The sequence below is a fragment of the Gopherus flavomarginatus genome, chromosome 5 (genome assembly GCF_025201925.1).
Source record: "Gopherus flavomarginatus isolate rGopFla2 chromosome 5, rGopFla2.mat.asm, whole genome shotgun sequence".
Taxonomy (NCBI): Eukaryota; Metazoa; Chordata; order Testudines; family Testudinidae; genus Gopherus; species Gopherus flavomarginatus.
In genome coordinates this window covers 94585126-94600051 of record NC_066621.1, presented here as the reverse complement: position 1 = coordinate 94600051, position 14926 = coordinate 94585126, and the positions used below count along the sequence as shown (strand labels likewise).

The 14926-nt window shown below is 46.3% G+C and overlaps 1 protein-coding gene across 3 annotated transcripts in view; it reads left to right on the top strand.

The window, feature by feature from the left end:
- The first annotated feature begins 877 nt into the window (after positions 1-877).
- The window catches only part of ZFYVE1 (zinc finger FYVE-type containing 1), a 32230-nt gene continuing 18181 nt past the window's right edge, over positions 878-14926 (top strand). The window contains exons 1-2 of one of the 3 annotated variants that reach the window (XM_050956584.1): positions 878-950; positions 2589-3503. In XM_050956584.1, the coding sequence (XP_050812541.1) occupies positions 3009-3503 (495 nt within the window). In that variant the 5' untranslated portion in view covers positions 878-950; positions 2589-3008. Of the gene's footprint in view, positions 951-1209; positions 1606-2588; positions 3504-14926 lie in introns of those variants that run through there. The other 2 variants (XM_050956583.1, XM_050956582.1) reach the window with 2 other exon arrangements.

Genomic DNA, 14926 nt, shown 5'->3' with positions numbered 1-14926 from the left:
GCCTTCGCCGGCGCCGGGCGGTCCGGAGCGGAGGCGACACTTGGTCCCGGTGCCGGAGTCGGTGCCGACGGTGGGGGAGTCAGCGCTGCCTCCATCAGGATCTGCTTCAGGCGACTGTCCCGCTCTTTCTTCGTTTGGGGCTTGAACGCCTTGCAGATCCGACACTTGTCCACAAGGTGGGACTCCCTAGGCACCTCAGGCAGGAGTCGTACGGATCTCCTGTTGGCATCGGCCGATGACAGGCCGCACAAGGCTTAAAGCCGGGTGAACCGGGCATGGGCCCCGGCACCGTGGGGAGGAAAAAGGGGTGAACCCCCAATCCTCAGTATAACTATTTACAACTATACTTACTTAACTTTATAACTACAACTATTACTATAATAACTGAACTATATACACTAGACTGCAGAAGAGTGAAACGCTAGGGAGGTGGAGAACGGCTAGCCGTGCTCCACAGTTCCAACGACCGACACGGGCGGTAAGAAGGAACTGAGGAGCGGGCGGGCAAGCAGGGGTATATATCAGGCGCTATACCGGCGCCACTCCAGGGGGCGACCTGCTGGCCCACCGAGTGTTGCTAGGGTAAAAAGTCTCCGACGAACGTGCACGCAGCGCGCGCACATCTAATTGGAATGGATATGAGCAAGCACTCGAAGAAGAACCACCAGAGCCGGCTCCACGCCACAGCGCACGCTTGGGGCGGCACGCCGCGGGGGGCGCTCTGCTGGTTGCCCGGAGGGCGGCAGGCGGCTCCAGTGGACCTCTCGCAGGCCAGGCGTGCCTGCGGAGGGTCCGCTGGTCCCGCGGCTCCGGTGGAGCATCCGCAGGCATGCCTGCGGCAGGTCCACCGGAGCCACGGGACCAGCAGACCCTCCACGGCGTGCAGCCGTGCTTGGGGCGCCGAAATTGCTAGAGCCGGCCCTGGAAACCACTAGTAGCATGAGAACAAGGTGAAGGCAAATCAACCACCCCCCTCACAAAACGTCAGCACAGTCCCTAAGATAAAGCGCGCTACGACACAAGCTCCCCCCGAGTCACCAATCCACGCGCTCACCCCTGCGCAAGTCACTCTCCCGCCCCGGCTTCACCCCACCGCTCCCAGCCGCGTTCTGCGGGCGGTGCAGAGCCGGCCTTGGAAACCACAACTCCCGGCCGCCCGTGCGGGCCGGCGGCGCCTGGTACCGCGGTGCTCACCCTGGGACTTGCAGTCCGCCCGTGGCTCCGCAGGCATGAGGGCGCGGCGCGGAAGCCCCAGTACTACAGCTCCCGGCGTGCCTGGGCGCCCTCTGCTCTCTTCCGCGTTCACCTTCCTGTCTTCGCGGCGAAAAAATAAGCGTGAAGTTCCTTCTCTGCGATCAGCTGATCCCCTCTGACAACAAGGGGAGACGGAGGCGAGGAGCTGGGGAACTGGCACAGGCACCCCGCGGGGGCAGTCAGCCTGCCTGGGGGGGGGGCTGACACAGCCATCCCGGGGCTACACCTCAACGTGGTCGGGGAGCGGGGCAGACTCCCCCCAGGCTGCTGAGAGGAGAAGGAAGAAGAGGCGGGTGGGACCTGACTCAGTCACTAAGTACTGCAGGGAGGAAGAGAAGGAGGAGGAGGAAGGTGCCCGCTGTTTTGTAAACAATAGACTGGGTCATGGAGTCCCTTTTGGGGGGGCCTTCTTTGTTCCTAGGCACAGTATATCCTATCCCCCTCGCAAATCCGCCTGCTGATGATAGTGTTGTTATTGTTTAACAGAAGGAATTACTGCTTTTTAGAAAACTGTTTAAAATGACAAAATGTTGTTTAGTTTGGTTTAAGGTAGGCGAATGGTGAAAGTATGAGCAGGCAAGCAGCCGATACTGCTGTTATTTAGTAAATGTAGAATTGTTTAAAGAAATGTGAAGTGACTAAAGAAAACATTTGTTTTAGCTCCAGGCAGAGTCTGTATTTGGAGTGATCAAGACACAAGTGTAAACAGTGTATAGGTGCAGTTTAACCCTCCTTGGCACCTCCCTCTCTCCCTATCATTGATGACATTTTTAATAAGTTATTGCTTTAAACAAGAAAAAAATAGTTGATTGTTTTGATTTAAGGTAGGTGAAGAACCAGGCCACAAATGTAATCAGTCAGCTTAAATTTTTAAAAAGTTGTTTGTTTTTTAAATACATTTTAAATGACAAGTTAGCTGACTTAGTCATGATAGGCTTTGTATATGGGGTGGCAACTGTAAACAAGTGTGTTCAGACAAAGACTAGTTGATCTGCAATGTACATGTAGCAGTTATTTGTTTTAGTAGCCTTATTTTGGAAATACTATGTGTATGCGGCATACAAACAAACATCATTGTGGTTATAATAACTTAGATTTTGTATCCAGAATGACAGGGCTGAGCATACAAGGATAATTTCTTCTTTGGGAAAGCAGATCAGGAAAGTCCCTGGAATGCTGTGAACTCTGAGGGAGGAGCTTAACTGTGGGGAGAGACTAGTGTATTTTCTAGGGATACAATGCTCTGCACTGTGCATTTCTAAGGTTAACTCATTTCTTCTTAAGATCATATGTTACTAATTAAAATTAATCTTTTTTCCCTCCCTCGGCTCCAGGTGTTCCAGGGAAACATTTGAACCTGTCTATTGAAATACCCCAGTCTGATTTCTCTATATCACTGAAACTATAGCTTCAAGTTAAGGAGAAAACCCTGTGGATCAGCAATTGAAACAACCAATCTCATTTAAGGTTATTTTAGAGCAAGAACACTTCATCTGCACTTTACGTATCATTAAACCTTTTTTGGGGTGGAGGAAGAGATTCAATGTTCAGGCTGGTACAAATCTTTACAGGAGCAGTCATTACATTGTTTATAAAGTTAAGAATCCAAAGTGTCTTTTTGCAGCTTCTTGTCCTTGTGAAGACAGATTAATTTTACAACTGAAAGCTCTTGAAAACCTGTATACCTTTCCATTTAAAAAAACAACAAAACAACTGATCAGATAAATACAACGTAAAAAAAAAAAAAGCTGACGATGAGTGCTCATGCTCAAACAGCAGAGAAGGGACTGAACACAGCACTCCTGTGTCAGGAAAGTTATGTTTGCAGCGGGACGGATGAAGCAGTCTTTGAGTGCGATGAGTGTGGGACCCTGCAATGTCAGCGCTGTGAAGAAGAGCTGCACAGGCAGGAAAGGCTGCGAAACCATGAACGGACCCGTATAAGACCTGGCCATGTCCCTTACTGCGACAACTGCAAGGGTGCCAATGGGAATATAGTGCACAACAGTGCCACAGGATCCAGGCAGAGGGCAGCAATGAGGTGCCAGATGTGCAAAATAAACCTATGCGTGGAGTGTCAGAAGAGGATGCATGCTGGGGGAAACAAAAGGAAACACCCAATTACCATGTACCATGGTAGCAAGCCCCAAGAGGAAGAGGAGGAAGGGATGGATGAGGAGACCAAGAGGAGGAAGATGACAGAAAAGGTTGCAAGTTTCCTCCTGGTGGATGAAACTGAAGAGATTCAGGTAAGAAGTATTGAGTCCTTTGAACAGAGAAGATGTTTTAGTTTCTGTGTTAACCATACTTCTTGATAGTTCTGTTAGACTCTATTTGAATAATTCTTTATGTAATCAGACGCTTGAATCGTAAAACAGCACTAATGATGAAATTGGGATAATCTGCTCTTGGTGCTAAATTACCATCCTTGGCCAAAGAGACATAATGCTCAGGAATTTTCTTATATGCCTAGCATATGCTAATGGTTGTCATCCACGAAAGAGACCATCTCCTGCTGAGGTAGTCAAAAGATCACACTGATAAGCTCTTTGCCGAGCAGGAGTCTTCTTTGGGACAGATGATGATGTGATAATGAGCAGAGCCGTGGGAAGAACTGGGTGGACTAATGGAGAACGGATCAAGATAAGCTGTCTCTGCACAGGGAACCCAGCTAACACAGATGATAAAGTGGTTTGTTTTAGGATTTTTTGTTGTTGTTGTTTGGTTTTTTTTTGTGTGAGGGAGGGGAAGAGAAGATAGAAGTGACCAAGTTCTATAAGAAAATCTAGACTTGTGGGTGCCATCCGGGCCTCGAGATACGGTGCTTAGGGTGTTACAGTCACAGGTATGATTTTAAAACTCCTCCTGAACACAGCTGGGGTGAACTGATTGCCCATTCCTTTGTGCAAAGAATGTATGTAAAGACAGTACTATTACTCATCAGCTCAGAAAGACCACTGCAGAAGAGCCTATTTTACTATTATCCTGATTAGTGTATAATAAATACTACTGCCAGACATGAGGGGCAGCGTGGGAGAAAGCACAAAGGGTTCAAAGACAGGAGGTGACCTAGACAGAGTGATGAGCTAGGAAAATGACCTATCCAGTAGCATTCAATATGGATAGGAGAGGGGCAAAACAGTTTGTCAAGGCTAAAGAAAAGGATGTTCTAGTAATCGAGACCTGAGATGAGAGTTTTAGTTGTATGAATGGCTACAAGAGGCCATATCTTTGAGATGTTATGCAGAAAGAATCTGAAAGATTTAGATGTAGCTTGGATGTGAGGACTTAGAGAGAGGTCTGAGTCAAAGATCATTTTCAGGTTACGGGCCTGAGTGACAGGCAGGATAGTGGTGTTATCCACAGGGATCAAGAAAGGAGGTAGTCTCCCCTCCCCACAAGCCCTTCCCACTAAGCACTGTCTTTTAGCCCTGATGAGGTTGAGCTGACTGCTAGATATCCATGATGGCACGTAAGAGACAGGCTGAGATTTTATTTTGAACAGGTTCTCCCTGTAAACATCCTCAGAACTTGCTCATGATCCTCAAAACTCTCTTTTGCCATGAGGCCTATAAAACACTTAGCAATGATTATGCTGGTATGCTGAGTCCACTACCTATTGTGCTGACCAATCCTGTCTTATTGTTTCTTTTTACTTCCCTATCTGTATCCATCCCTTGTGTCTTGTCTTATACTTAGATTGTAAGCTCCTTTGGGCAGGGATCATCTTTTCTGTGTTTATGTAGCGGTTAGCACCGTGGGGTTCTGGGCTGTGCGTATAGTCCCTAGGCGCTATGGTACTACAAATAATAGGTTAGCTATGCTAAACTTTTCATCTTACCTCTTACAGTAGCTTTGGCCTAAGAATCACAGAGAACTGATTTAATGGGTGGTTCTTACCACAGGGTATGAATCCAGTCCTTTGGTGTAGTCCCACCATCAGTAGCAGGTGGGATAATATCAGTTTGTCCAAGATTCTAATTATGTCGTGTACAGTAAGCAGCCTCCTGGGCTCCAGCTGATCATGGAGATGGTTGATCATGTGGATTCTGCCTTCTATAGCATGAGGTGACTGACTTATGAACCTAGAGCAGCAGTCATAAGAGACAGCTAGGCCTCTTGTTCTTAGTCAAAGTGGGGCAAGGAAAAAAGCTTTGTGGCTAGAGTTTCTTAACAAAGAGAGGAAGAAAGCTTCCTGCAGCAAGTTACAAGGGGCTAGGTTCCTGGAAGCCACAATGTTAAATGGAGAAAGGAGGGTCCATTTATTGTTGATTCTCTCAGCTGAAACTTCCACAGCAACCAACATCTCCCTTTCCAATTCAAGAGTTTTCCTTGCCTTGTTAACAGAGCAACCCTTTCCACCTCCTGAGTCCGGCCCCATGCTTGAGTTTCTCTGTAACCCCTGCGGTGAGACATCTTTTGTCAACCTGTTGCTCAAGGGTATGAAATTGAGCTTCTTCCTGCCAAACACTGCACAAGATATACATATTGCTCCACGGAAAAACTAAAGAAAGTTTAGATGCCCTGGATGACTGCTGAACATAGAAGATGGAAAGGAAACCACATCCTGTACTTGCCCCAAGGATGGCCCATTCAAGATGATCTGGTTGGTCATTTTATGCAACTGTTGGGTAATAGGTTGCTCTGCTGTTAGGGACCAATGTTCCCTCTAATTTAAAGGTTACATGCACTCTTGATGGAAAACTGCTTTAAGGAGCATTGCTTAGCTACTTCACTCCCTGAATAGTCCTGAAAATACTGGGGCTTCCCTTTATTACTTGCTGGCTTGAGCCAGGTCAGAGTCTACAGGTGAAAGGATAGAAAAACATGGAACACATTTCCTAAAGAGGGAATCCTTAGCAATCAAAACAAACTAACAAAATGACTTCTGTCTTTGGAGAAGATCTTATCTCTGTTTTACTGCCTGCCTCTGTGTGCGGAGAAGCATTTGTGTAGCAAATCCTCCCAGTTTCTGTAACACTTTCTCCCCCATCTGCTGATGTGGGAATATTTTGATGACACTGTCAGCCTGAGCCTTTTCCCCAGGACTGTACCCTGCTTTCCTGCAGCCTTAAGTTCCACAGTGGGGCCTTTGCCTCAGACTTTTAGAAGGAAGCAGAGCTGTGACACCAATCAGACAGAGGGCTTGAGAGAGGTTCTCAACTCTTAAGGGTGGGGTGTCTTGTTTGCATGGTCTGAAACTGGGGTTTCCATGTCCCTTGCATCTGTTTCACCTGTTTTCCTTTCTCTCTCCCTCTTCGTTTGGTTTAGGAAGCTTTTCTTTTCTATGTATCTTTGTGAATTTGTTTCACCCCAGCTTCTATTAATGTCTCTGTTCTCAGTCCCTGTCATTCCCTCCCCAGCACTTCCTCATCTCTCTCCTACTCCTTTTCCAGTTCCCTCTCCCCCACTTGGTTGGCTTTCTGTTCTCCCAGTGCAAAGGATGGAAGCAACTGAAAAGTGTTGACAGATACAATGCTCCTACAAAGCAGCCCCTCCCTCTCCACCTCTCAGGTCTATAAGCATTTTGGAGAACATTAGGATACTTTTTTCTTAGAAGTGTGAGAGGAGTCATACAAAACTCAGCAGAATACACAACCCTGCCAGTGGTTCCTAGCCTGACTCCTGGCTGATTTGAAAAATAATCTTTGGAAAGCATTGTATCATCACTTTTCTCCCTGTGGCTTGCTTGTTCTGCCTTCCCCCTGGGCAACTGGCTGTTTCTTGCCTCAGTGAGTGCAGGTTCCCTTTCCTGCTTCTTGCTGCTCACCACTGCATCTGTGTGGTCACACTTCTGCCCTCTTGCTGAACAAGGCACAGCTCTGAAAAGCAGGCTGTAGGCTACTTATCAGTTGCTTGTCCCTTAGTCCCAGGATGGTTTTTCAAAACTTAGCTAAACTAGGATTATTGGCGGATATGCTGGTGCCTTCCCCATGCTTACCAAAGGGCTCTTTGTAGGGTTCCAGTGAGAGCAGAAGACAGGCAGAGCAAGAAGAGGCTTGAAGAGAAGCCATGGGAGGCAGAGTCAGGTAATCTCCTGACCCCTTTTCTCCTCTCATCCAATCTCTCTTGGCCTTTCCCACTGCTGTACTCCCCTGTTCCAGCAGGGGCCAGTCAGGGTATGTCTACACAGCAATGTAAACCTAGACCCCTTTGTGTCCACACAACAGTTTTGCTAACCTGGAGTCCCAGGACCCTGCAAAGCTGGAGAGTCTGAGCCTGTGTTAAGCTGGGATCTAAGGTCTGAGCCCTATTGCTTTCCTATGTGCACACAGCTTCAGTTTGATTCGGGTCACAGAAGTGCTCTGGATGTATCCCAGACTTGCTTGGGGCAATTTCCTTAGTCCTTTCTATGCTGACAATCTGTGGCACAGTCTCTTGCAAAAGGAAGCCACACATCCCTTTGCAATGGCAGCAGCTCAGGTCAGCGTTAGCCCAATGTCTGCTGAACTCTGGTCTGGAAGTGCCTTATCAGAGCACCTGCAGGGTTTTCAGTGGAGACTGAGAAAAGCTGCTTCTGATCGAGGAGAGCTGCTTTCTGGTCACAAGAGCACAGCCAGATTTTGGTGAGTACAGCCCGTGTGCCTCAGTGCATACAGCCCCAGGGAGGGCCTAGGAGCAAGGGCCAGAGATTGGAGGGGGTACTGAGCGGCTGCCCTGCAGGAAGAAGGAGCAGCAGAGCTCCTGGATCAGCACAACTTGGGGAGGATGACCCCCAACATCCTGGCTTCTCCCCTGCAGGGTAGCCTCTTCGTCGCCACTCCACTTTCTGCCCCTTCCCCCACTCTCCCTGGGGCTGCGTGTGCAGATGTGCCTGGGAAACATGCACTATCAGGGTGGCGAGTGGGAGTCAGCCCCAAAACCTCTCTGCAGCCTCCTGTTGCAGCTGCTCCGGCTCCTCCTCACTGCTGGGCAGAGCTTGCCTGGAGCAGGGAGCAAAGCTGACAGGCGGGAGGTAGCTCCCGACTGCTGGGATGTTGGGGATCACCCCTTCCCCAGCTTTGAGTCAGGAGCTCTGCGGCTCTCCCTCCCTGCAGGGCAGCTGCTTGTTCCCCACTCCACTCTGTGGCTTTTGCTCCTGGGCCTTCCCTGTCCTCCCTGGGGCTGCATGTGAAGGGGCATACGGGCACAGTGAGGGCGGTGAGTTGGAGCCAGGCCCACAGCTTCTGGGGTGCAGTGGGAGCAGGGATAAGGGATCCCGAGGGAGTGCTGGCGTACACTGTACCCCAAACCCTGGGGATGCACTTCACTGCTCTGGAGCTGGCAGCAGCCAGGCTGAGGGGTGTGTAGGTGTTTTCCCTCTGAAACCTACATTTTATGTCAAACTTCAAAACAAATGGACAAAACTAAATAATAAACAGCCAAACAAAACCACCTTCGTGGAATATCCCATTTTAAAAATTAAGAATGGCCAAGTTTCATTTGCATAGTCTGACAGCCCAGTGGCCTAATTATCCTCGGAACAGGAGCATGTGGGCATTTTCCTGCCAATGTGACTCAGCCTAGAGGTGAAGAGCCCAATTCTCATATTAGATGGTAATTCATTCTACTGACACAGCTATGAGAGGAGCTAATTATGCAGTTTATGAGCTCCTTGTGAACACTGGTGTCTCATCAATAGCACCCATCACAGTTAGGAAACTGGGTGGGCAGTAGAGTTTTCCCACAGTGCAACACATTTGTAAAGCTAGAGTGTTGACATGGGAAGGGGTGTGCAAGATGCTCTGGGATAGGGTTACTTTGACTCAGGTCTGTGCGCTGCAGTGTGGATTCCAGAGCCCTCAATTTGAACACAGGTCAGAAAATCCTTACCCTAGGGTTAAAATGCAGTGTACATACTCAAGCCCAGGGTTCCCTGACATTGGTCAGCTGATGTGAGTCCCACTAACCCTAGGCTTACATTGCTGTGTAGATGTACCCCCAGAGGCAGGTACAGGAGCAGCCCTTGGAGCTCAGTGCCTCCCATTGCGTTTTCCTCATTGGTGATGTTGGCTGAGTAGCTTGGTGGTCATGTGAAACTGGAACTGTCATATTCCTCCTCGTGAGGTCTTGACTCCTTGCCTCTCCTCCCACCCAATTCTATTTCACACTTTCCTAGTGGGAGACTAGATTAAGAGAGAGTTTATGTAGAAAATATTCTTTAAATATAACCCCAATAAAGGCCCTTGCATAAGATGCTTCTGCCTCACAATGAAGTTAAACTTTGTTAGTATGGAGGGAGTGTTGTCTAGTAATTAGAAAAGATGTCTATGAGTCAGGACTGCTGGATGCCGTCCTTGGCTGTTACTGACTTACTGTCCATTGGGCAAGTCACTTCACTTGCCTGTGCCTCCCTGTTGCTATTTGTAGAATTAGGGTGATAACACCTGTTTCCTCACTGCACACTGGGAGGCCAATGACTCTGAATACTATGAGTACAAAGTATTATTAGCATTCCTGTTCCATTCTTGTCAGCTGTTCTAAAAAATAAATAACCAGGTTGGAGTCCTCACAGAGCAGAGGAAGTGTTCATTGTTCTCAGATTAGCACAAAAGTAAAAAAGAGTACTCCACCTAGGGGATCAGTTACCAGACTATCTACCTTGCTTTCAGAAGTTGTTAGCTGTTTCGTACAACCCAGCTGCCCCTCATGGATGTAGCCTCCCTGGTAATTGCTCGGTTCCCAATTACTATCTTGTCTCAGGGCTGTGGAAGGGTAATGGGGCCTCTTTTTACAGTTTTTCCCCACAATATGCCTGGTCTGCCTCATGACCTTTGAAATTGGATTCACAGACTCCATTTGCTTGCCCAAAATTTGTTAAAAAGGTTTTATCACTCCTGCCTTCTTACCTTTCACAGGCAAGAGTCCAACAGTCCCATGTTCCAGGCATGGACAATGTGTACTTTCAATAATAATGTTATGTTATTATTTAATGCCCAGATGTGCCAATCAGGATCACATTGTGCTAGGAGCTGTTCAAACACATATGAAGATACTGCCTCCTCCCTGAAGAATTTTCGTTCTAAGAATAAAGATGGCCCTGATTTTCTCCCTACTGTGGCCCCTTTACACCATTTCATAGGCAAAAAGAGGGTACAGTGGCCTGCCCTTAGGGAATACCCTCATTGTAAAGGGGCTTCCATGGTGGAACAGTCCTATGCAACTCCTTGCAGCCCCCAACACAAGGGGAGAGTTAATGGTGGGAAGGGGCATGGCTGGAGTGAGCTGTGCTCTAACTATTCTGGGCTGACAATGGCCCATTGGCAGCTGTGGGGGCCACATATAGAATTCTGGAGGCACGACGTTCATTTAAAGCCTCTCTTGTTCTGTTCCCTTCCCTCCCCACTGCCTGGGCTGTCTCTCAGAATTAGGGCCTATGATGGTATAAGGTCTTGTTCCTGCAAATATTTATGCCTATGGTTACCTATTTTTGTTAATCCTATTGAAGTCTATGAGACTACTCAGGATACTATAAAATTAAACATATGCAGAAGTATTTGTAGGATCAGGGCCTAGTTCACAATGAAACATTAAATTTTAATTATAAGTAAGGAATACTTGATTTTATAAATTAACTACTTTGCATAACCCTTTTGGAAAGACTTTTCACACTAAAAAAAATCTTATGACAAGAAAGAAGAAATATTAGATAAACTGAGTAGGAAACCAAATCTACAGATTACCTTTTAGACTAAATGCTCCGCTTTGATCCTTCTCGCTCACCTGTCACACTGCCTGCTCAGAATGGAATCTCTGGTCTCTGAGGCATTTGAAAGCTGGAAAGGAGTGATAGAAACAGGGTTGAATTAAGGCAATCTGAGTCCCTAGGCGCACCATAACGTAGAGCCCCACTATGGCCCCATCTGCATTCCATGGTCCTGAATCCCATTTGGAGTGGCATGGCAGAGGGAGGGCTCCCTCTCCTCGTAGAGAGTCCCTTTCCCCTGGAGTGACAGCAGGGACTTTCCCCTGTCCCCATCCCTGGGGAGCAGCAAGGACACCAACAGGAGTCCCCTCTGGAGGTGTAGGAGCAGCAGCATGGGGCCCCCCAGTAACTATCTCAGCAGCTGAGGTGCATTGGGTTTGGTGGGTCGGCCTACTGCGCTTTACTCATGGCACAGTTTCCTCCGTGGGCTGGTGCTGGTGGGGCTCCCCAAAGCACTGAGATGCATGGAGTAGTTCACACCTCTCAGAGCCGTTCTCTCAGTTTGCAGAACCAGACAAATATCGTTCCATCTGTTATGCTCGGTTCATATTTTCAGACTTCAATTCACAAACATATGGCCTAGATTTTGGTTTTTTTCCCCAAGGAAAACTGAGATTCTGAGTTCATTGCCTGATTCCAGGAGCTGGCATTTTAGGCTTGGGTCTGTAGTGCCTCGGCCTTAATCCAGTCCTGGATGGAGTCCCGTAGTTTGAATAATTTAAAACTAAACTGGCCAAAACATTAGTATCATAGGGAGCCATGCTGCCTTGGGAAAGATGGACTGAGTCTCTTTGATTCCCAACTTCTATGATTTAAATGTTAACCCTTTCTGAGATTTGCTGCCTAAAAATGCCTGACTTCTGCATTTCAGAAGTTCAGTACTGCCTGTTATGGAGGCACTGGGTGAGACCACACAGTTAAAATTGCAACTGCTATTCCATTATAAAGCTTTAATTTGACTCTTTCCCCCTCTGACTTTAGTTGAAAGAGCCATTGGTCTGAATTGATGTAGGTATTACCAGTTTTAAAAATGATTTTTAGAAGTGTAGAAATAGAATGGTTTGTATTGCATAACTTCAAAAAAACAACAATGATTTTCAGAATGAAAAAAGTCCTTCTGGGATTCATTTATTTTTGCTATTTTTGTCTAGACAGTGGTTTATTTCAGATGTTTGAAAATTGATATATATATATATGACACATATTTGAACACACTGCCAGGAATCTTGTCATTTATTTTTCCATTGATTTCTGTTTTTGTTTTTTTTAAATATACACTTTTAAGTGACGCAGTGGTTGTATGTTGGGGGATGCTGTGGCATATTGGTTGTCAACTGAGTCTGTTGAATGATAAGTTTGATGATTTATACATTTGGCATCTAAAACTATAGATTGACAACACTTTTAAGTTTTAGTCACCAGACATGCCGTTCCAAAATGAACCCAGTCAAAGAGTAAGATTTTAAAATGCAACAGCCAGTACAATTCAAACCTATATATTCCAAACTTCAGTTCAAGACTATCAATACGACACCACCTGAATATCATATGAAGCATTGTTGAGTTTGTGAATTGTGTATGGCTTATGAAGAGGCAGGCTTTGTACAGCCTTTGCATGAATAAGGGTAAGACATAAAAAGTCCTATGCACAGTTCTGAGAGGAGAAACTTCTGTGAAAAATGGATAAGGTTAATTTAGATGTGGTAGTCCTTGTGAGTGTTTTGCCTGTGGGTCAGAGTTCAGTTTGTTTGGATGCCAGTCATAGAGAATGTTTTCATTTTGTGGGGTTTTTTTTTTACATGAACTTTAACATATATTGTTAATAAATGAGATCAGTGTCAAGAAATTCATGGTCAGGCAGTTCATCTTAGGAGTCTTGGGCTATCTTTTTACCTTCTCCCTGATCCCGTCAGTTTATATGGCCCATAAATCTCTGGAAAGGTATGTGTTGACTTCAGTGGGCTTTGGATCAGACCCTTTATTGGGTAAAGTTCAAAACAATGTACTTAGCGTCCAGACAAGTTAACATCCAAGTTTTTTGACAGTCTGTGTTTCATGTCCTCAGGATAATCAAGAGAAGTTATGTTAACAGTTCTCTTTGCTTTTATTATTGCTCAAGTTTCATGTTTATTAGATTAGGTATTATAAATTTCTAAGTATATAATTCCCTCTACAAGTGAGCCAAACATAAACCACATTAGCAGGGTGGATCTTTGTCCCAGTCTAGTGACTGATCCACATGGAAAGATAAGAGTCTACAGCTCCTACCAGCTACAGAAGTGATCCCTTTAACTATAGTGATAGAGTTTCATGCTTTCAGTGCTGAAGGTTCCACTAACAACCCACTCGAGATGTCATCAAAAGTGCACATTAGAGAGGTGCTTTTATGTAAGTATATGACAATTATTAACACAAATGCAAATATCATAATACCTATACAGAAAATAAGAATAAACATGGTTATAACCTGTGATATGGGGAATAAGATAAGATCTCTTTTTATTAGAGGTAGAAGAGTGTGTTTATCAGTTATGATCTCTAAGTATAATAAAGCTGTAACTGAATCTCCAGTGTTAGAAATGGCAAAAGGGAAGAGAGAGGAAAATGGGCAGGGAGACTAGAGGCTAAGGAAAAGGACACTTTTTTTAGACAGTGCAGTTCTTTCTCTGAAATCAGATGTTGCAGTGTCATTTATGGATGTGATTTTTGTCGCCCACTGCCCGTGTCCACTGATATTGTCACTTTAGAGGTGTGGTGTTGTGTTAGGCAGCATGAGAAATTTCCACAGCTTTGTTTGGATTAGATGGGCTGCCACCACCCAGGCCTTGGCATCAACACCAGGAAATGCTGTTGCATGCCCTGACAGATCTGTGCCTCTTTAGGACCTCCTCCTGCCCCCCCCCCCAAAAAAAAAAAAAAAGGGGGGACAAGCAAGCATTTGAGTTCTAGATCTTCATTGCTTTCAGTTGGGATGAAGCTTAACAATTGTCATTGGCTGGTGTAAATGGACCAAATCTGGGAGGGGAAATTGGTAAGCCAGTTGCTGTGGCTGGATTTCACACCGTTGTATTCTCTAGGGATGCCCAAGTGTATTCAGTGCTTTGGAAAGAGGTGAAACAGTCCAGTCTTCAGGTCACTGGCATGGTGTAATTTTAGAAGAGTGCGCGCTGAACACTAACATTGGAGCTATGCAAATTCATATCCCATTAATGCCCCTGCCCAGTGTAATGAAAGAGGTGCTGGGGCTCATTGCCCCTCCCCAGTGAGGGCCTGGTCCAGGATCAGGCCCCTAATGAATTGCAAACCTGTTGCTAGGAATTCTGTGTGGAGCTGGCCTCCTCTGACTCTCTCTAGTGCCTTCATGCTGCCAACATTGCTGATATTCCCCTACCCAGACATCTCACACCAGACATCTTGACCACATGTAATCAAAGCCACTGAAATATTCCCACTTGGTTGCCCAGCCAATAGTTAAGCAATTATTTTAATAAAGCTGTTGCCCATCTGGCCTCCAGGGAGTGCCGAGGCTGTAATAGTTGGGCACTATCTGGGGCACAGGGAGAAAGGGTTAAGGACAGATTATTTTTTCTTTAAAGTTTGGCATTCTTGGAAAAGGGCTGGAGTAGGAAACATAGCAGATGTTTTTAAAGGGCGAGGCTTCAGCATCGAGCCTTACAGAGGCAATTGTCTTAATCAGTCACAATATACTTGAGCATTTGAAGCTGTCCCTTAAAGACACAGCTGTCAAAAACAGCCACACTCCTGCCCCCAGCTAAAACCTGGGTGTGCCTTTGTCCTTCCCACTCTGTCTCTGGAAAGCCTGATAACTCCAGGTAAAGGGCCGACGAGAATTAGAGGTGCTTCTGGATGGTTTCATTCTTTCCCTCAATTTGTGAGGCTGCCTGTAAGTACCCTGGCCCCATACTCTCTAATTTCTCCTTCTGAATGCTGCTACAAGCCTTTCCCTGGAACACTGACTCTCTTTAT